General features: G+C 36.1%; 1 protein-coding gene and 1 long non-coding RNA gene across 3 annotated transcripts in view; one reads left to right on the top strand and one right to left on the bottom strand.

Moving 5' to 3' along the window:
• LOC118907063 (uncharacterized) overlaps positions 1-8,858 on the bottom strand; it is a 63,927-nt gene extending 55,069 nt beyond the window's left edge. For both annotated transcript variants that reach the window (XR_008997396.1, XR_008997397.1), the window contains exons 1-2: positions 8,434-8,858; positions 3,768-3,827 (exon numbers count right to left, since the gene is read on the bottom strand). This is a non-coding gene — a long non-coding RNA (uncharacterized LOC118907063). The remainder of the gene's footprint in view (positions 1-3,767; positions 3,828-8,433) is intronic.
• On the top strand, positions 8,235-20,550 carry N6AMT1 (N-6 adenine-specific DNA methyltransferase 1). Its single transcript, XM_036875295.2, has 6 exons — positions 8,235-8,436; positions 10,383-10,469; positions 11,210-11,300; positions 14,727-14,810; positions 18,238-18,379; positions 19,421-20,550. The coding sequence occupies exons 1-6, from the start codon at positions 8,303-8,305 to the stop codon at positions 19,525-19,527; spliced, it is 645 nt and encodes a 214-aa protein (XP_036731190.1). The 5' UTR covers positions 8,235-8,302; the 3' UTR covers positions 19,528-20,550.
• Positions 20,551-22,039: the final 1,489 nt, after the last annotated feature.

Genomic DNA, 22,039 nt, shown 5'->3' with positions numbered 1-22,039 from the left:
ACAGAATATCTAATAGGTATCACAACCATTGTGAGGTCTGAAAAGCGCAGCTCTGGGCTGAACTTCAAGGAATAGCTCCTAAAGTTACATTACAGAACTGAGCTTCTGGCCCTGCCACAGTCAGGAAACTGGAATCAGGAATCAGCTCATGCAGCTTCTGACTCTAGATTCAGGCCAGCTATGCCACCATCCAAGCAGCAAAATAGAGGACCTGTACCCTGCCTCTCAAAACTCATGATACCAGAGAGCTAACACTAAGAATCTTACCACAGTTGTTGCAAAAAAATCAAACTAGTCCACAACTCAGCTTGTCAGCAGAAATAGTAGAAACAGCGGAAGTCAGCGTTCACCTCAGAGTGTTCCACTTCTGCCTTCTAAAACTCATGAGTGATTGGTGGAGCCTATATCACATAAAAAACTAGAGCACCAAGGGAATCCAAAAAAATGTCGTTTTGAGGGATCCAGCATTAGTAATCCAGGAAGGAACACTAGAAGGAAGACAGAAAGGATGCTGAGTTAAGTGATACAGTGGCCCATCCATCCTGAAAAGGGAACAGAAAAGATCAAGGAAAGCTATACGGGATGGTAATTCTAGAAAAACTCCAAGTGTACAGATTGTGGATGTAAGGAATTGGAGTGATGTCTGGAGCAACCGGGAGGCTGATTACATCAGTATCAGAGCAATAGGCAAGCTGCCCCAAACTCCCTACCTTGAATAGAAAAGAGAGACAGACTGGCACACTGGGTGTGAGTACTGAGCCAGAGACCATGATCAGGAGGAGTAGGGAGCTCCACTTCCCTTATAGAAGCTACCCTGTCTGTAACAGCCCCTTCTAAAACCCCTAGAGACTGGCTGGGGTGTGCATACTGTCTTCAGTATGTTCAGAACCTCAGCCACAGAGTTGGGCATGCAACCACAAACAAAATATCTGAAGTAAAAAACACCATAAAAAAAAAACTTAATAGGCAAAGGAGAGAACACCAAATTGGAATTTATACATCAAAGAAATAGAAACTTTGAAAATGATATAATTGAAAAATCTCAGGATGATAAGAATGGATATTTCATCCATGAAATAGAAGATTATTATTTTTAAAACTCTCTATTAGGAAAAAAATGATTACCAAATAAAAATCTTAATAGATAAGCCAACAAGCAGAATATATTCAACTAAGGAGAGGAAATGCTAGTTGGATGCCTAAATTTCTCTCAAAATGACAAAGATATGGTGTAGTGGGTGCTGCAGTAAGCAACCCTGACCCCCCCCCTTAGGCAACAAGTCACTCGTTTTGCCACCTGTTGGCTGCTGACAGCTCACAGCTATATATATATATGTGTATATATATATATATATATATATATATACATATATATATATATATAGAGAGAGAGAGAGAGAGAGAGAGAGAGAGAGATTATATATATATATATGAAATTGGCTTGCATGATTTGCATGATTATGGAAGTTGACAAGCCCCAAGATCTGCAGGGTGGGCCAGAAGGTTGGATACCCAGGAAGAACTGATATTACAGTTCAAGTCCAAAGGTTATCTGGTGCAGAATTTCCTCTTGCCCTGGGAAAAACAGCTTTTTGTCCTATTCAGGCCTTCAGCTGATTGGATAAAGCCCAACCACATGAGAGCAATCTGCTTCACTTAAAGTCCCCTGATTCAAATGTTAATCTCATCTGAAAACATCCTCACAGAAACATCCAGAATAATGTTTGACTGCATATATGGACACCATGGCCCATGGCCCAATCAAATTGACACATAAAATTAACCAACAAGCATACAGATACACATATGCATGTGCATCTTCTACCCTGAGACTTTGATAAAACGAAAAATGAACACTTCCAAAAGGAATAAGACTCAACGTGGCATTGCACCTCATGAGCAGCATTGACTATTAGGAAGACATAGGAGAAAAATTTTCAAATTTCCAAGGGAAAATGATTCTCAGACTAAATTCTTTACAACACAAACTATATTTTAGGTTGAAGAGTGATATAAAGATATTTGAGATATTATTGTCAGTAATAATTGGGAAGGATGTATTCCAGCTAAATATGAGTCGTAGGAAAAAACATAGAATACTGTAAATATGTGGGTCGGAGAACCAGAGTAAAATAGTTACATTAAAATCACTGTTAGCTGTTTTAAAAAATCAATTATCATCTAACTCTCAGGTGATTTCAACATGGGAGATGGGCCTGGGGACACTGGACAAAACAGAAGTAAAAGCATGCCAGAATTTGTATCTTTATTAAGTTTAAAAAATTAAAATTTATCTTCATATTTATTAAGATGCTGATCAATAGGAACACTGAGAAACTGTGTGTGTGAGAGTGTGTGTGTGTGTGTGTGTGTGTGTGTGTATTTGAAAGTTTAAGGGTAAGAGAATGACATTGAAAGAAGGACAAAGGCATATTTAGAAAATGAAAACAAAAAGAAAACAGTGGTGTTCTTAATTTCAGGAAAGTTTGAATTCACAATAAAAAGTAAGCAAGACTAAAACAGACACTTTATAGCAGATATAATCCTCAATCAAGACGTATCAATCATAAATATTGCTATTGGCATGGCATCAAAATTCAAAACCTAAAGCTACCAAAAAATACAGTAAGTAGACAGAATAATATATAGTAAATAGACTCTAATAATAAAAGACTTTTTATTACATTTATTATAAACAATTAAATCACCTCATTCAGGCCATAAAAGATCAAGTAGAAATAAAATAAGATTCTAGAAGATCTAAAGACCTAGTTAATAAGGTAGAAACAATTATTATACTAAAGTCTACACTTTGAAGCCAAAAAGTAAATGTTCTTTTCAGGGACAAAAGACATTTCTAAGCACAATATAAGAGTCAAAAACCAAAAAAAAAGCAGTTTAAATAGTTTTAAAATATCTGCATAGCAAAAAATATTGTAAACAAAATCAAAAGGCAATACAAACTGGAGGAAATAATTACCCACCACATATAAGTAACTTCCATGTAGTAGACATTTTGTGTTTTTGCCCAGCACCCATTTCAGCACCATAGTTTTGCCCTGGGGCTAATGTTCGGGTTATTTGCTTGTGTGGTGAGGCCCTACCTCAGGCCTCAAGATGTGTGGAACTCATCTACAGAATCGGTTCAAACATATCCATGTGACCCATTTGGGGCCAGTAAGGGAGAGTGGCTGACAGTAGTTTGTGCAGGCAATTGAAAAAGGCTCTTCCATTGAATTTGGGGGTGTAGGGCTGTGAGAGCAGCCAACTTGGTACCAGACGAGGGTTAGCCCGAAGATGAAACCGAAGAGGCAAAACCAAGGGAGTGTCAGAAATGGCATAAAACTAAATGTGCTTTATTCCCAGAGGAATTAACATTTACACAAAAGGGTATTAAAAAGAAGCCTACATATCAGAACATGCACCAGGGAGTGAGTCCAGCTGGGAGGAGAAGGGAGATTAAGAATAGGCAGGCCGTGCGTCAGTTCAAAAAAAAAATGCAGAGAAAGTTTTAAACCAGCCAATAAAATTAAGATAAATGTAAAAAAGCCTAATATAAATATATAACTTGCTTAGGCAATGTCTGGGAAAGAATGCAAACACTCTCGTACTCAGCCAATAAAGAACCAGGGGAGGGACTCCCACGCTAAGGAAGAAATTGCTTATTGTAACAGCCCTGAGTGTGCCTGCTCACCAGACACGTCGTAATGCTGCAAGACCGCCCCTACAGCCCCGCTGCGCGGCTCTCTGACTCCGTGTCCACTTACCAAGTTCCGACCAGTGAGCGCATTTCTCACAGAAGGAACCCCAGACACATATTTTGGTGCCTAAATAGATAAGATAGAAATAATCAGAATGGTCGATGTCTTTAAATGTATTAGGGTGGGGTCGTGGAAGGGCAGAGGGTAAACAAAACAATTAGAGACTTTGAGACTGAATTGTGATATATAAAAAACCATGCAAATGAAAAGGAGGTATTAGCAGATGTTGTGGGTTAAATTATATTCCCCCAAAAGATATGTTGCCCCCCCCCATGCCACCTTCAGCCTTATAATGTGTCTCATTTGCAAATAACGTCTTTGCAGATGTTATCAAGTTAAAGGGAGGTCATACTAAATTAGTGTGGGCCCTAAATCCAATGACTGGTGTCCTTAGATGTGAAATTTGGAGATACAAAGACATACAGGAAAGAAGGTCATATGAAGACCAAGACAGAGATAGGAATTGTGCAGCCACAAGCCAAGGGAGACCAAGGGTTGCTGGTCATCACCAGAAGCTTGATTTCAGACTTCTGGCCTCCAGAATTGAGAGAATAATTTATGTTATTTTAAACCATCCAGTTTATGGTAATTTGTTATGACAGGCCTAGGAAACCAATACACTAGTTAATAGTTAACTTCAAAGAAAAGCAAAAAGTTGTTCAAGAAAGCAAATGTAACTGACATAATACACAGAACATTCTGAGTAGCATTTATATAAACAGAATAATGTAAAAAATAATAATTATATAATCATATTGGGGGGATGGGGAGAGAGGGACTGGCAATTATATTTGTTTATTGGAGGTAGGAGAATTAAATTCTTGCCGCCTTTCAAAAGAACTTTACCTTCTCTCATGGGAACTCAACAGATAATGCTAACATTGAGAAATCAAGTTATACCATTATAAGCTTAGCATATAAAAACATGGAAATAGATGGCCAAACAAGTGAAAGTTGAAAATGATCACCTCTGAAGAATGAGACACAAGAAACTGGGTGTTGGGTACTATAGTAGACATTTTCTTAATAGATCATGAAGAATTCTTTGGCCTGTTAAAGTATCCATGTATAGACATTGATGAATATAAAAACGAACTGAAAGAGGAAAAATAAGCAAAAACAGGTAATTCACAAAGGAAGAAATTCAAATGATGAACATATGAATACATGCCTAACCTCAGCAATTAGACCAATTCAATTTAAAATAAAAAATAAGTCTAATAAAATAAAATTAAATATTAAATCTGCCACCAAGTATAATTAGTTTGGAGGGAAATTTGAAAATATATAGTAAAATTGAAAATATGCATTAACCAGAACTCTACTGATCCACTCTGGCTTGAATCCCAGGAAACCTTTGTGCAAGATCAGAAAAAAATCACATTTAAGAAAGTTACAGTGTTGTTCATAATAGTGAAAAACCTGGAAAGATCTAAATGCTTACCAATAGATATTGATCCATTTCAGGTAGAATATTTTGTGTTTTCATATAATAAAAATACTATATAATAATTAAAAGGAGCAAACTTTATATATATGAAGACATAAATCTCAGATAATGTTCAGCAAAAAACAAATTTGAAAAACAATGTCCAGCTTGTTACTAGTTATACAGATTTGAAAACACATAAAACCATATGCCATTTTTAAACATATGAATGCAAAAGCAAGAGAGAAGTTACCGTGGAGCAAGGGTTATAACATGGAACTGAAGGTGAATACAGAAAGAACATCCACTTCATTTGAATATTTTAGTTCTTATATTCAAAAACTTTAAAGGAAGTATGAGAAAAGACTAGTAATAGTCAATTCCGGGTGGGGTACTCAGAGTTTTAAAAAATATAATCCAAGTACTTTTCTGTATTTTTATTTCCAAAACTTAAAAGACTAGATGTAGAAGAAAAATAGGCAAAAATCTTTTGAATATAAACATGAGCAACTTTTTCCTGGACACATCTTCTCAGGCAAGGGAAACAAAATAAAAAATGAACAAGTGGGACTACATCAAATTAAAAAGCTTCTGTACAGCAAAGGACACCATCAGCAGAACAAAAAGGCACTCTACAGTATGGGAATATATTCATAAATTACTTATCTGATAAGGGGTTAACATCCAAAATATATAAAGAACTCACACACCTCAACACCCAAAAAGCAAATAACCCAATTAAGAAATAGGCAGAGAACCTGAACAGGCACTTCTCCAGAGAAGAAATACAAATAGCCAGCAGGCACATGAAAAGATGCTACACATTATTAATTATCAGGGAAATGCAAATTAAAACCACAATGAGATATCACCTTACACCAGTTAGGATGGCCACTATCCAAATGACAAGAAATAACAAATTCTGGCAAGGATGCAGAGAAATGGGAACCCTCCACACTGTTGGTGGGAATGAAAATTGGTGCAACCATTGTGAAAAGCTATGTGGAGGTTCCTCAAAAAACTAAAAATAGATATACCATTTGACCCAGTAATTCCACTCCTCAGAATTTACCCAAAGAAAACAAAATCCCTGATTTGAAAAGACATAGGCACCCCTGTGTTTATTGCTGCACTATTTGCAATAGCCAAGATATGGAAGCAACCTAAGTGTCCATCAAGAGATGAATGGATAAAGAAGATGTGGTACACAATGGAATATTATTCATCCATAAAAAAAAGAAATCCTCCCTTTTGCAATGACATGGATAGATCTAGAAGGCATTATGCTCAGTGAAATAAGACAGGTGGAGAAAGACAAATACCAAATGATTTCACTTATTTGTGGAGTATAAAGACAAAGCAAAACAGAATGAACAAAATAGTAGTCTCATAGACACCAAGAATGGACTAGTGATTACCAAGGGGGAAGGGTTGGGATGGGAAAGGAGAGAAGGGGATAAAAGGGCACAATAATTCACAATCACAATATAAGTTGGTCACAAGAATGGTAGTACAACAGGAAGAATAAGTCAATGATTCTGTAACATCTTACTACATAAATAGTTAGTGACAGCACTAGAGGGAGTGAGGATTTAATTATATGGGTAACTATTGAACCACTGTGTTTTAGACTTGAAACCAACATAAGACTGTATATCAATGATACTTTAATAAAAAAAAAAACTAGATGTAAAACTAGATGAACCAGTAATTCCACTTCTAGGAATTTACCCAAAGAAAACAAAATCCCTGATTCAAAAAGATAAATGCACACTTATGTTTATTGCCACATTATTTACAGTAGTCAAGATATGGAAGCAACCAAAGTGTCCATCAATAGATGAGTGGATAAAGAAGATGTGGTACACACACATGGAATATTATTCAGCCACAAAAACAGAAATCCTTCCATTTGAGACAACATGGATGGACATAGAGGGTATTATGCTAAGTGAAATAACCAGGCAGAGAAAGAAAAATACCATACTATTCCACTTATTTGTGTAATATAAAAACAAAGCAAAACAGAATGAACAAAATAGCAGTAGACTCAGACACTGAGAAGTTACTGGTCATTACCATGGGGTAGGAGTGGGGTGAGTGGGTGGGTAGACTGAAGGGAATAAAGGGAAACAAAAATTCTCAATCATAATATGTTGGTCACAGGGATGGTGGTACAGCATGGAAAATACAGTCAATGATTCTGTAACATCTTCCTATGTTGACAATAATAACTGCACTAGTTGGGGTGAGGATTTAATAATATGGGTTAACTGGTGAACCACTGTGTTGTGTATTTGAAACCAATGTAAGATTGTATATCAATTACACTTCAATCTTTTTTAAAGTTTCATTGGGAAACAAATTTCAAAAATTGACTCAAAAAGAATGCAAATTCCTGAATAGTGTAATAACTTACAAAAGATGCCCCAAAACATCAGAGAACTACCCCCTAAGAAAGGCACCAAGCCCTGCCTGTTTTCTGGATGAGTTCCACCAAATCTAGAAACAATGTCCTAACTCATCCTGTGAGGGTAGCCTAATGCTGGTACAAAACAGAGCCAGAATTTTAGCATTCCAAATTCAGCAGGATAGTTAAAGAAAAATGCATCATCTTGCTTGAGTGAAGTATATAAAAAGAGTGTGTTCATGATTTAGCATCAAGGCCATCTTCGTATGTACAATACTACAGTAAAATTTAAATGAGAGAAAATCGTAATTTTATAGCATTAAGCTTAAAGTTCAGTTGGCATTTTAAAAAAAAGTAAATTTCAGTAACCATTACGTATTTTTTTCAATTCTTTCCAAACTAGGAATGGAAAGAACGCCTAAGTGAGAAGAAACACCCCCCTTGGTCAAAAACAATTGAGAATGCGCTCGATCGGTTGCTAATCCATAAAACTAAATATTTTAAAGAGAAAAAGCAAATTCAGTAATTGCATATTATATAATTGTTCATTTAGAAATCCCGAAAGCATCTACTGGCAATCTTAGAAACAATAGGTCTCAAGGAGACCTCCCGATCTGGCGCCCAGCGTCCCAGGCCCGACCTGCGCCCGAGCAATTGCGCTTGCGCGGTTAGGGCGCCTGCGCGAGGGCGGAAAGGAAGAAGATGGCAGCGCCAAGCTTCCCCACGCCGCTGCATGGGCACGTGGGCCGTGGCGCCTTCCGCGGTGTGTACGAGCCCGCGGAGGATACGTTCCTGCTGCTGGACGCGCTCGAGGCGGCGGCGGCCGAGCTCACCGGGTGCGAGGAGGGTCAGGAGTCCTGTGGGGAAGGGCTCGGGCGTCCTGGAGAGGCGGCGGCGGCGAACCAAAGAAAGGGCTGTCGCCGCTCGTCCTGAGAGGAGGCGGTGTCAGCCCACTCGGCGGAGACTGACTCCAGAACGCCGCTGCTGACGGTTTTCCCGCACACTCGTGTGCCAGGGATCTGTCTGTTTTTGCCAGAGTGTTTTGGTCCCAGCAGCTGCGAACGTCCTTTTTATGCCAGAGTGTGTCTTTTCCTTTAACTTAATCTGACGTATACAGGCGCCTAAATGAAGCAGTATTGTAACATTCAAAATCAAAATATCCAAAAAACATTACTTCTTGTTAACATTAAAATGTTTACTAAATATTAAAAGCCACATGGCATTATTTAACTTGGTACATAAAAGCACCCTCTAACAACGGACGGGCACAAAAATTAAATGAGGTTGTGAGGTACTAGAGTGGAGAGGTATTTTTAAACACACCGAAAAGCATGCTCAGCTCTGCAGCAACAGCCGTTTGCCACATGGGGCTACTTTAAATGTGGCTAGAACTGAAAGTTTCATTTAATTGTTAAAAATCTAAGTAGTTACATGCAGTAACCAACCTATAGAATTTTCGCTAGCACTTTATAAATATTAAAATTGATCTCCAAATGCTCGCTATAAATTTTAATAGAGTTAAAAGCATGAATACCTACATTGTAATTTTATTTTTAATGAAAGGAATTTGGGTGATTAGATTTATTTAAATATGAAGACCAAATTGATTTTCTCAGGTTGAAACAGCCGTCAGCTTCACAGATCTTACTGCGTTTATTTATCCCTTTTAAACTTGATTAGATCTTTCCATGTGTAAAAAGCCCCAACACTTACTGCACTGGTTTTCACTGCAAACAATGGAACTTTTGAATTTACTGGAATATAGAATGGAACAGCACTGTTTTAACTTGTCTTTTAGTCTCAAGATATCCCAGAAAGGTTTACAAGCACAAATTGCGTTGCAAAGTATGCTGTAAACGCAGCTGATTTTGTTATAAAGTTGGCTTACTTCTGGTCTTGGAATTCTAATTATTTACGAGACCATGATAGTTATTTTCAAATAAAAGCTGTCTGGTAAGATTCAACAGACTCCTTCCTACAGCTTAATAAAGGCTTGTGAGATGTGTGGACTGATCCAAAAGTTAGAAATCCCTAGACTTTGTTTGTGTTGGGTAGTTGTTGGGACAGTTACGTGCTAAAGAGACCCCAAAATCCCATCAGACCTATTTCTGCAATGGGGATAATTGGTGCTTTTGATACATATATATCAAAATATGAAGGGAATTAATTGAAAGAACAATGGATTTATTATATTCAATAGCATTCTTAAGAGTATTATTGATATTCTGAGATCAGATACTGTGATCAATTTTTCCAATTCAGTATATAGCTGTACAAATCTAGAATTTCTTTGCTGCCCAAAATACATTATTAGTAGAAAGGGGAAACTTTTTTCCCCCAGGATATACTGATGGATTTATGAATGTTATATACTTTAAAATAATAAACATCTTTCATAAATATGGTAATAATATTATCCCTATCACTTTACAAAAAACTATTAACTGGGAGTTCCTTGTGGGAAGGCTTGATGTCTTTCATTTTTCCAACCCTCAGCATAATCCCATTGTTTTTATGTAATATTTTATACAAATTAATTGAAAGCCATCTATTTTATGGACTTAAACTACACACTCAAAATTTTAAGTTTTAAGTTACGCAATATTAAAGGAGCTCAAAAGAGTCATCAGAAATTATCTTGTTTGTAAATTTCTCTTGTATTTCTGTATATTTGCAGGTGAGTGATGATGCTGGAGAAATATACATTAAAAGCATGAGAGTTGTTCTCTGGTGTATTTTATGTTCACTGTGCTAATATTTATTTTATTTTTTTTTGCTTTAGAGTAGAAATATGCCTTGAAGTAGGATCAGGGTCTGGAGTTGTATCCGCATTCCTAGCTTCTTTGATAGGTCCTCAAGCTTTGTACATGTAAGTGTAAGTATATCAAATTCATTCACACCTTCCAATAAGAGATTCACTGGGGTATGACTGCTTGAATGAAATAATTTTTGTAAGTAAATAATATGTATCTGATAGTGTCTTTATATATAGTAAGGTCTCAGAGTGGGAATCATGTTTCTCTAACAATTATAATTACATGCTCAAAACTTAAACTGTATTACATAATTATAGAAGCAATGTAATAATTTTAGGTCATCTCTAAATTTGGGTTTTTTTTAGGTAAATAATCTGATTATCAGAAAAATTGAAATTTACAAAATTTCTTCTTAGAAAATTTGAGAATATAGAAAGTATAAAGAAAATTAAAATCACTGTACATTTTACCATATGTGGTCCATGTGTATTTCCTTCAGTTTTTCATTTCCTGTGTTTTTCACTTAACAGTGTATCATGATCATTTGCCTTCAAACATTCCTTTTACATTTCATTTTTGGTGGCTGCATAGTATTCCTTCATTGAGCTCTTAATTTCATAAATTCCCTCAGATGTGTGCATGTATTTGTATTCTCCTATTCTTGGACATTATGTCAAAATAACAATCTCTTCTTCAATATAACAAATCTTTGTTCATTTTTATTCACCATTATGAAAGCATTCTAATTGTTTTCTTAATCTACTTTATGTGAAAAGTCCTTGAATTTGAACAAGTAACAAATTTGTCTTGTGGGCATAGGATATCTGTAGTTTCCTTTCTTCTCTGTTTATAGGTGCACTGATATCAACCCTGAGGCAGCAGCTTGTACTCTGGAAACGGCACGCTGTAACAAAGTCCACATCCAGCCAATAATCACAGACTTGGTGAGCTGTTAATTCCTGTCCAATAATAATTAATTTCCTTTTCAAGTAAGTTAAGATCAAGATGACTGAGGTCAAAAAAACTTGAATGATTAACTTTTAACCCACTAAACAGTGTACCCTATAATCTACAAAGTAAATTCTTAACTGATGTATGTCATCCATCTTGTTCACATTTCAAAGGGAATTTCTACTGGCTTATACAGATCAGGCATCTTTTCATCAGAAGTGACAAAGAATCTAAATCAAACTGGCTTAAATAAAAGAAAATGTGGCTGCAGGCACAGCTAGTTCCAGGAACCCAAATGATATTACAGGCATTTTTTCTTACCTTTGAACTTTTCACTAGTGGCTCTATTTTTAGGCAGTCTTTCTCTTCATAGTAATAATTTGCTTTCATGTCTGTGTCTTATTTGTCAGCAAACCCCTCACCACCACCATGGAAAGAAACTCTATTCAGTTACTCTAGCAAAAGCCCCAGAATGAGTATCATTTGGATCAACTTGGGTCATGTACCTATTTCTTAATCTCTCACTGTATCCAAGGATGATTGGTTTAGCCCTGAGTCATAATTCCACCCCAACAGCTGGGTTGGGATAAATGCTACCCAAGCCACTTGGATTGAGAATGAGAGGAGGTATATCTTCCCCAATGAAGGTCAAGGATATGTAATCAGAAAAAAGAAGGGAATGGGTCCTGGGGCAAGTAAAACCAACAAATGGCAATGACAGGACATCATTTTATTTGAAGTTACACATCATGCATTTTTCAGTTGCAGTTTTTTAACTGTTTTAGATTATATTAATAAGACTTGGACAATTTGGGGTTTTGTTTAGTTATAAATGTGAAATGCCTTTTTATAAACAAAAATCATAATAGTAGTTACCAGGTGGGCATAAGGAATATAAAATACTTTCTGTGCTGCTTGACCTGTTTTATTCTTACACTGATAAGAATTTTTATCTTTTCTTTTTTAAATTCACAAGCTTTTAGTTTTTAAATTCACAAATGATTTTGCCACTTAGCAGGAATTAAGCCAAAGATGTAAGAAACTATTTACATATTACTGAAAGTTGTTACTGCTATTACTGCTATTAAAAACTATTCTCAAAAAATGTACTCAAATGATATATATAAGATCAGTGTGGTGATTTTGCTCTTCACATTTTTTAACTTATTTAATGTGTCCATAATTAGTATTAAATACATGATTTTGATAGAACAGTAAAACTTTAGATATACAAAAAATTCAGAATATCTTTTTTCTTTTTTAACTGAGAGGTAGAAACTGAGTGAGGTGTATTTTTTAAAGTCATATAACCAGTAAAGTGATACATCCAGAATTTAAGCCCAGATCTTCTGAATCCAAGTCTAGAAGTTTCACTGCTGTCTTAGAACATGATTGGTGGTACCCTCTCATATTAATAAAGTGCATTTTGCTGTATGCATTTAAAACTTATTATTAGAGGCCTTTTTGCTTACTTCCCAATTCTTGGTTATATTCTAGTTCTCTGAGACTGTCTAAAAGCTGAATATAGATAAGTGAGGGATGCCTATAATTAGCTGTTTTATCCAGTCTGTAGTGACTTTCATATTTAAATCCATTTACTTTTTAACTCCATAATTTTCCATTTTTTTCTTTATTTAAAATTCAGTACTGCAATAATTATTAGTATATAGTACTTCGGGGCCATTGTAAACAGTTATAAAGGAAATTCATTTAGAGTTTCCATACTTAACATTTCTGGAAAATTATATTTTGGATTTCTTTTTACAATTTGAGAAACTTAATTTCTTTATGGAATTGAAAATAAAGTTTTTGGTTGTTTCAAATGTATTTCCTCACTCTAATATTACTAGAAGGAACAGCAGATTAAACTAGTCATCTTCCTTGCAGGCAGGGGTACACCTGAATTTCTTCTCTCAAAATGGTTATCTTTTCCCTTTTTAAATGAGTAGAGAAAGAAAAGTTAACTTCTGTAACATCTCTTCAAAAGTACTGTTCATGGGTTCCTTTTGAACTGCATAATTAATAGGCTAGTAAGATGATAAGACTGGGATTGCTTTTAGAAATCTGGATAAAATGGAAATTCTAAGGCAGTGTTTCACCGTATATATAAGAAGCCCAGTGACATTGCCCAATACTTTGATGTTATGACTGAGTATTAAATAACTTTGAATCATACAATATAAAGGCTGTTTCTTCTTTAATTCTCTTTCAGCCATTCTGATTTACATCTAGGAGAAGGTCTCAGTTTGATGTTATTTAACACTACTTACACACTTAAATGCCCCTTAAACTACTTAAATGCCCCTTTACCAAAGAGAGAGCAGGCTTGCGTCACTCTTAGACTGACAACACAAATTGTGACAAAAACATTTTTTTACTTATATTGCCATTTATTCTTGTAGTCATTTCTGTTTCCAGAGAGTAATACTGTTTTCCATTTACAGTAGTAATCTAAGCCCTTTTTACAGCAAATTTACTTAACAAAAAAAAGTTCCATTTAAAGAAAGATACCCAGTAAATAATGATAGATACCTGTACATATATGGGGAAAATTATAAGAATGTTAGTAAAATAACCACCACTTTGGATACTACCTTGAGGTACTTCAGTTATTCCATCACAAGAAACAGGCTCAGAATTCATAGGTTAAACTCACTACAAAGTGATAATTGAAGGAAATATCTTTAGGGGTAAGTGTGCATCCAGACATGATGTTTCGACTTTACTGTGCCTGTGAAGGTATAGGACAACATAATCAGGCATGATTTTTTAAATAGCTATCAGAGGAATACTTTAAATGACATTTTGCCCCATGCACTTTCTTTAAACAGACATTTTTCTTCTTCCATAGAAAATTGTACCCAGTTTAAAGATTCATAAAATGCCAAACAATTGATACTTTCAGCGTCTCTTCCCACTATTTTCAGTTCTTTCTTTCTTTGGCATCTAAATGTTTCAGTCAATACATTTATGAGTAATTAAAGGAAAAAGAAAAAATATATATGCTAATGTTTTCTGTCATCTCATAAAACATTTCCCCTGATTATAGAAAATAAATGTTAAAATTAGCAGCTGTAGCTTTATAGCTGTGTACAAATCTATGGAGAACATACGAGGCCTTGCCTCTTTCTTATCTTAATTTCTAAAAGTGAACCCAGAGTGTAAATATATGAGCTGTTGAAAAGCAGTTTTTCTTGAACATTTTATGTTCATTCTGATAGTTTAATTCCTTATTGTTTAGGTAAATGCATATAATCTTAATCTGAATGAAAAGGTAAAAATATCTCTATTTCTGTCTAATTTTGGCCCTGTAACAGTTTTTTCTAAAAACATGGAAGGGTATTTATAAAGATTTACTTATTAATCTATTTATTTAATTCTGAGTCTGCTTAAAATTCTGACTACTATTGAACATTTAGGTCAAAGGCTTACTACCAAGATTGAAGGAAAAAGTTGATCTTCTGGTATTTAATCCCCCCTATGTTGTGACTCCCCCTGAAGAGGTAAGACATATAACAAAATTTAATTACTAATATTTTCAGCTATTTTCTTCCTAAAATCAAATGAATATCATATAATATCAGTCAGCTGCTAATTATCACAAACTGCTCTGAATTTACTCATAATTCTCAATAATTGGGTATATTGGTAGCCTTAGGAAAGAAACCTAAAACTAATAGAAATACAAACTGTGTCTTATATCTATACTTAAAAATCCCATTCATATCAGGCCATGGTGTTTAAATTCATATATGTGTGTGGGTGTCTTTGTATATCCTTTATCATAAATGACAAATTTGCAAAGCAAAGTATTTTTATCAACCTTAAATTCACGTAGGAATTCTTTGTGAAAGTCTTGGGTTACTTCCTTTCACAGGTATTACCAGGAAGTGGGGGTAGGGGACCAGTTGTCATTTCAGGTATGGAAAAGAAGTAATCTTGAAAACAAGTGATTTTGAAAATCTCAGTAATGAAGAGGTAAACCATGTTAACCATTTCCCAATGTAGAGAGAGAAAAAATGGTCAAGGCAGATACAAAGTTTAATAATGGAGTAAAGCTCACTTTCCTTTGAATTATTTTACCTATGTATTCATTAATGATTATTCTCTGGCAAGGCTGATACCTCTTAACATTTACCAAAATAGGAAAGGCCTATATAGGTGCTATTGCTGCTAGTGGCAATTACACAACTAAGAAGTTGTTGCTCTGCTGACATATGAGAAAGGAAATCATTGTTATAAGGTGAATAGCAATTGAGGGCAATGCAGCTTAGTCAACTCTTTAGGAAAACACTATATGAATAAATATCAAGAGTGATAAAATGTTTCTGTCCAATAACCTCATCTAAACTAGATCTCAAAGATCTAGTATGGGAATATCATTCAACAATAGCATGAAAATTAAAATACACAAAAATATGTTTATTACATCTTTATTTACTATGACAAATATGAACCTATAATGTAACAGAAGAGACACAGTTAGGTAAATCATGGTCTATCAGGTCTGCAAACTACTGAGAAGACTAATAAATGAAAAGGAGATTCTGTGAACATGGGAACACAAATGGGCTTCCTTTCTCCCTCATTCCGTTTATTAAGCTATGTACTCAGCTTCTCCTGAGCCTTACAGCTGCTGGGGCGTATAGATGACTGATTGTGGCAATACCTGGGCTCTGCTGCAGTCCCAACAGAAAGATCTCGTGTCATAATTCCCATGAGCTGAACAATTAGCTGGAGAGCAGAATCAACAACAAAGATTTCCTGGAGTTGAAAAATGTGTTTCACAAAATAAAATATCAGGCAATGAATTAAAGGAGAATGTGGCCTCAGTTAAGACCAGAATCAGTGCTCTGGAAACCAAATAAATGAAATATTTCAGCACAGAACATGAAGATTAAAAAGAAGGAAATCATGAAGGTAAAAGATAAGAGACTTAGAGGCTAGATCCAGGAGACATACAAATAATAGTAGTTTGTGCATGTAAAAAATTGTGGCTATACTTACTAGTATATCTAGAAACATGAGGTACTGTTGGCTTATGCCTGTGATCTGCGAAGGATCAGAAACAAGCAGGGGAAGACCCAGGAAGCAGGCAAAGAACAGACCACTAAATGTGACTTCTCTTTGAAGATGGAAACCTCCCTTGCATAAACTGTAAGAATGTTGGTGCAGGAGATCTTCCTGGAGGGCCATTTCTGTGCAAGGAGATAAACCCAGATAAGCATCCCTGGTGAGGCATATAAACCAGGTCAATCACACAGGGATCCTAGTCCATTCTGGAACAGAATGACAAGACAAGGCTTAGCAAAGAGTGCCATCACCACATACTCTGTTCACAGACCACTTTACCTGATGAAACATCCAGAGAATGGCCTCCACCAAAATAGTGGTAAACCAAAGAAGAGGGAGACATGAAGCCCAGAAAAAGCGGTCATTCTAGAAATGCCAAGAAAGGGAAGTCTCCGGGAAGGAAGCCTTGACAAGAACCAGAGAAACTGACAGATTTCCTAATGTGTTTAGCTTTATGGAAAATTGTATTGAGAAGTTTATGATAGATATGGAAATAATTTAAATTAGATACAAAAATTTAAGCAAATGGATACATTGAATGCCTATCAATAGCTAAATAAGATATGATACTTTTCCACTATAAAACATTATGCAACTATTAAAAGAGTAAATTAGAATTATAATACCTGATCACATGAAGAGATTTGCAAAAGCTATTGTTGGGTGTGGAAAGCAAGATAAAGTTAAGAATGTAAAACAATAATCCTATCTTTGTAAAAGATGGACAAAAAGATGTGTGTGTATAAGGTGAAAGAGGAGGAGACAAGCAAAACAGTAAAAGGTGAAAGTGCTGTTGTTTAAAAGCAAGTGTATGAACATATTTCTCTTATTTGTAAAATTATATATGTATATAATTATAAGTAGAAATAAATTTATTTTAATGGGGAAACATATGCCATGCTATGCCATGCTAAGTGAATTAAAGCAGAAGGCATAATTGTATATAAATAATTTAAATTAAAATATGGACAAGAACCATTGAAGAAAATAGGAAATAATTGTTAGGGTTAAGTAGTTTGTTTGTTTTTTTTAGGAGAGCAAGGTACAGGCTTTTTTTTAGAAAGAGAAAGTGGCTGCCCCCAGAGAGAGAGAGAGAGAGAGAGAGGGAGAGAGGGACAGAGAAAGAGGGAGAGGGAGAGGGAGAGAGGGACGGTGGGGGGGGAGCAGCCAGTTAAGTAGTTTTTGAGTGATTTCTTCAAAATTTTCTTTAGTTTTGAAAACAATACACAGCAGTAAGGATCTAAAGATTTTTAATACCATATACATTCTCATGGGTTTTGTCTCTAAAATAGAATTAGATTGTTAGAGCAAAAAATATTTCAGTGCAACTTTATATAAATGGGTTTCTAACAAAGGTCTGTACAATCATACTTTAATCTAGAAGAGAGTCAGTTGTAGTATGCCATTTGGAACTTTGTGCAAAGTACATCTCTTCCTAATTGTTCTGTATTAAGTGTAAGAATTACCTATGTTTCTCAATATAAACACTATATTTTAACAACTATTACTAAGACATTAATATGTACAGGGTACTATTTTGAAACTTTAAATACATTTCCTCATTTATTCCTAACAGACAAAAGTCATTTTTAATTTTCCTAATTTTGTAGTTGAAACTATTGTCTTCCTAATTTTAATGATAAGGGAGGACACTAATCACAGAGATTACAGACTTACATGAGGTCACACAGAATAGGAAATTCTGGGGGTCAGATGCAACTTTACTGCCTACTTGATGGCAGTAAAATACAAAATATATACTTGTTTGGTGAATGTTACTTGGCAGAGAGATTTAGTTTGTGATTCTAAATGTAACTTTACATGAGCTAAAAGAAAAGTCTTTCTAATTGGTCACAGGTAGGAAGCCACGGAATAGAGGCAGCTTGGGCTGGTGGCAGAAATGGTCGAGAAGTCATGGACAGATTCTTTCCTCTGGCTCCAGATCTCCTTTCACCAAAAGGATTATTCTATTTAGTTATCATTAAAGAAAATAATCCAGGTAATACACACCAGTTTATCTTCTAACCATTTTCTTTGCAGGAATCAAAAGTTAATAATGTTGACGACTGTAATTTATAAAGTAACCTGGAATGTTACAAATATAATCACTGACAACAGCTAATACAAAATAACATTCATGTTGAAAGAAAAGAGGCTTCAAGAGGTATAGTTACCTGATTTTAAAAAGTACTGCTATTTGTTGGGCAAGGGGAGGCAGTTTTTCCCCAATTCATAAACTGACTCAAACACAAAATCTATTGTGATTTCTGCTTCTAACATCTCATCCTTAATATTTCATTCCATGTTCTGGTCTTCATGCCTTTGACTCTATGCTCCTTAGTTCATCTGCAGTTTTATCATGAAAGCTGTCTCATGACATAGATTTTTTAATCATGGTTTTCAGATTACTTTGTAACTAAGTTACCTATAATCTTTTCTTTCTTTCTGTACACCTCAGATTTGATTTTTATCTTATACCTTATATTCTCACCCCCTCAAATCACATCATGATTCCTAGGTGTTTTTTGGTAACTCTATTTTCTTAGTTCAGCCTTTTTAATATTATTTATTTATAAAAGAGAAGGTTTGCTTTTTTTCCATATGCCTGAAAGAAATAAGCTACTTCATTTACCACTGTGCAGTGTCACTGTTCAGTTTGCCCATACCTTCATTGACTTTTCATCCAAAAGGAAGGATATTAGGCAGAAAAAGGAGCTGAGCAACTAAAAGCTAATTACTTACTGTAATAACAAGAATAATTAATGTTTCTGTTTAGTCTAGAGTAGGCTACCCCTGCAATGCAATCCATTCAGCTTCATTAGAATACTCAGCAACACCTTGAAAATAGGGTACTCTTATCTGTGAAGTCCAGGTTCACTTTAATAGAAATTTACATGGTAAACATTGTTTTCTCAGATGAGTAGAATTTGTAAATACTAGTCTGTGTTTATCATCTTTTTAAAACTGTTTAAAAAAATGATCATATATACTTTATCAGATGACTTAATAGATTTTACCTTTGTTTTAATTTTCATTTTAGAAGAAATTTTGAAAACAATGATGACAAGAGGTCTACAAGGAACTACTGCACTTTCCAGGCAAGCAGGCCAAGAAATCCTGTCAGTCCTAAAGTTCACTAAGTCCTAATTTACAGTGTGTGTGTATATTATAATGAATATATAGAGATAGAATATAATCAGCATACCTTGAAACAAAATCATTTCTTGGTTAACAAGTAAAATTGTCAGAAATTTGTCATACAGAAAAAGCTGGAAATGTAGGGCATTCCCTTTTACTCAGGAATCAAGGATGAGAAATATTTGCATAAAATAATTTGCATTTTATATATAAAAGATGTTTCTATTACATATGAAAGAATATTATTCTTTTCAGCATTGCCTGTAATAGCAAAACAATGAAGTCTACATAATGTACATCAGTAAATGGATTGGTAAAATAAATTACAGCATATTCATGTCACTGAACATGGGTGATTTATCTAGCCATTAATTATGAGTCAGGTCTGTATGTACTGAAGCAGAAGGGGTTCATGATGTACTCTGGAGTGAAAAACAAGCTGCAAAACAGTACTATCATATCATTATCATATTTTAGGAAAACCAACAGAGAGTGTATCCTTGTTATAATAAAATCTCAAGACAAATGACAAGAGAGAACAGCGACTTTCACTCCTGTGGTAGCATTTGCACAATAATAACATACTATATAATTTTTTAAAGTTTTAATCTAAAATTTCTTTAAATTTACTTTCTCTTGCTCATGTTAGAAAAAGCATAAAACCTAAATGTGATTTATTCCCACCAGGACGTTTAAACATTTTAACAGTAAGGTATTAACAAAGGGCCACATGGTGGAAATATGCCGGGAAGCTGCTCAGGCTGAGAGAGGGGGAGGGGAGGATTGGTAAGAGCCTGGCTATACCTATTTTGAGTTTTTTAAATCTACCAATGAAATTAAGACAAATGTAAGAGAAGGCCCAATGTGGATATAATTAGCTTACGTGACCTCTGGGAAAGAATGTGAACCCTGTAGTACTCAGCCAATGAGGAACCAGGGGAGGGATTCGCGTACTAGAGAATGAATTACTTGTGCCAGCTGCCCCTGGTGTGCCTGCTCACTAGACACCCAATCTTGCAAGACCACCATTAAAGCCTCGCTCCGCTTTTCTCTTTGTCTCTGTGTCCACTTACTGAGTTTGGACTAGTGAGTGTGTTTCTCACAATTTGGGGGCTCATCCAGGATCCTCTTGCCTTTGCGAGGTGGAGGCTCAAGCGGAGTGGGACAATGCATCCCACCCGGCTTTGGGCAGCCCACTCTGGGCATATCATCTTAGCACGGAAGCCAAGAGAAGACCAGAGACTGTTGTGAGGAGACAGTATGAGCAACACAGGGGAGAAAATGCAGGCACTGCGGCAACCAGGCAACCTCGGGCACGAGCCAAGGTAGGAAAATTGGCCTATAAGTACTGCTGTGCTGGTTGGGCATTTTTCGGAGGTCAGGTGTGTGTGACTGAGACGTGCCCTAGATATGAAGCAAGTGTGGAGTCCCGATCCACGGTTCCGTTCTCCCACAAGGGAAATGGCTGGAGACAGATGAAGCGAATCTCGGGGTGTGTGTGAGAAACCTCCATTACAGGGGGTTGAGTACACAGGGAACTCAGACACGAGGACCTCTTGAAAGATGGGAAATACAAATTCTAGGCCTAGGGAAACAGGGAAAGGGAACCAGATGAGCTCCCTTGAAATTCCCGCCTGGTTAAGATTATGGTACTGGGGGGCACCTCCTGTACCAGGGTCAAGGACAAACAGAAGATAATCAAATTTTGCTGTTTTGTCTGGATTAAAGTTGGATCGATGAAAACTGGCTTTGCCAGATTTAAGTTATTCATGAGAGTAATAAAGCCTCCAGTTCACCTGAGGAAAGGGACTATGCACTCTTGGTTAGCAAGGGCACTTCCCATATTTCTCCTCAACACCAGAGAAGGGAAAGCTAAGGAGGATGAACTACAAGAGACTTCCCAGGACAAGTCCTGGTGTTGGGGGAGCCTTATGTGTTTTCCTCAGTCCTGCCCCCACCACAGCAGAGAGTTGAGGGGCAGGGACATGGTGGGGGGGCAGAGTGAAAGTTTTGTTTAGAGTTACTTGGGGAGAGAGAAAGTGCAGGCCACCTCGGCAGGGAGGGGCGCCCTGGGAGGTTGGAGAGAGAAAGTTTGAAGTTAAAAGTTTGCCCACTTTGAGGATGCAGGTGGCCTTGGAGAGAGGAGCGCCTCAGGGGTTGGGGGTTCCCCTTTTAAGGATTCTTTAGGAGTGTGGCCAGGGGCTGGAGGTGTAGACTTGTTAGGTGGTCTCAAGTATCTTTGATGACACATTAAGTTTCTTATCAGTCCTCTACGTAATTCTGCAAAATTAGCTTAACACAAGAAATTTACTGCTTTGGTCACCTTCCTGGATAGCAGCTTCCTGGTTTGGGAGCATATCAGGGCTGTCTGCCCTTCCTCCAAGGTGGGCAGAGTTATTGTCTGTTTGCTAATGAGTAAGTTGAGAGTCTTGCTTCTTGACTTCCTGGGTATTAAAATGCAATCTTTGGGATGGAATCCTTCTTGCCTTTTGCTATGTTGTTTATGGCTGGGCCTGCATGC

The sequence above is a fragment of the Manis pentadactyla genome, chromosome 1 (genome assembly GCF_030020395.1).
Source record: "Manis pentadactyla isolate mManPen7 chromosome 1, mManPen7.hap1, whole genome shotgun sequence".
Classification (NCBI taxonomy): Eukaryota; Metazoa; Chordata; class Mammalia; order Pholidota; family Manidae; genus Manis; species Manis pentadactyla.
Note: the sequence above shows the minus strand (reverse complement) of the source record. Positions and strands in the feature narration are given on the sequence as shown.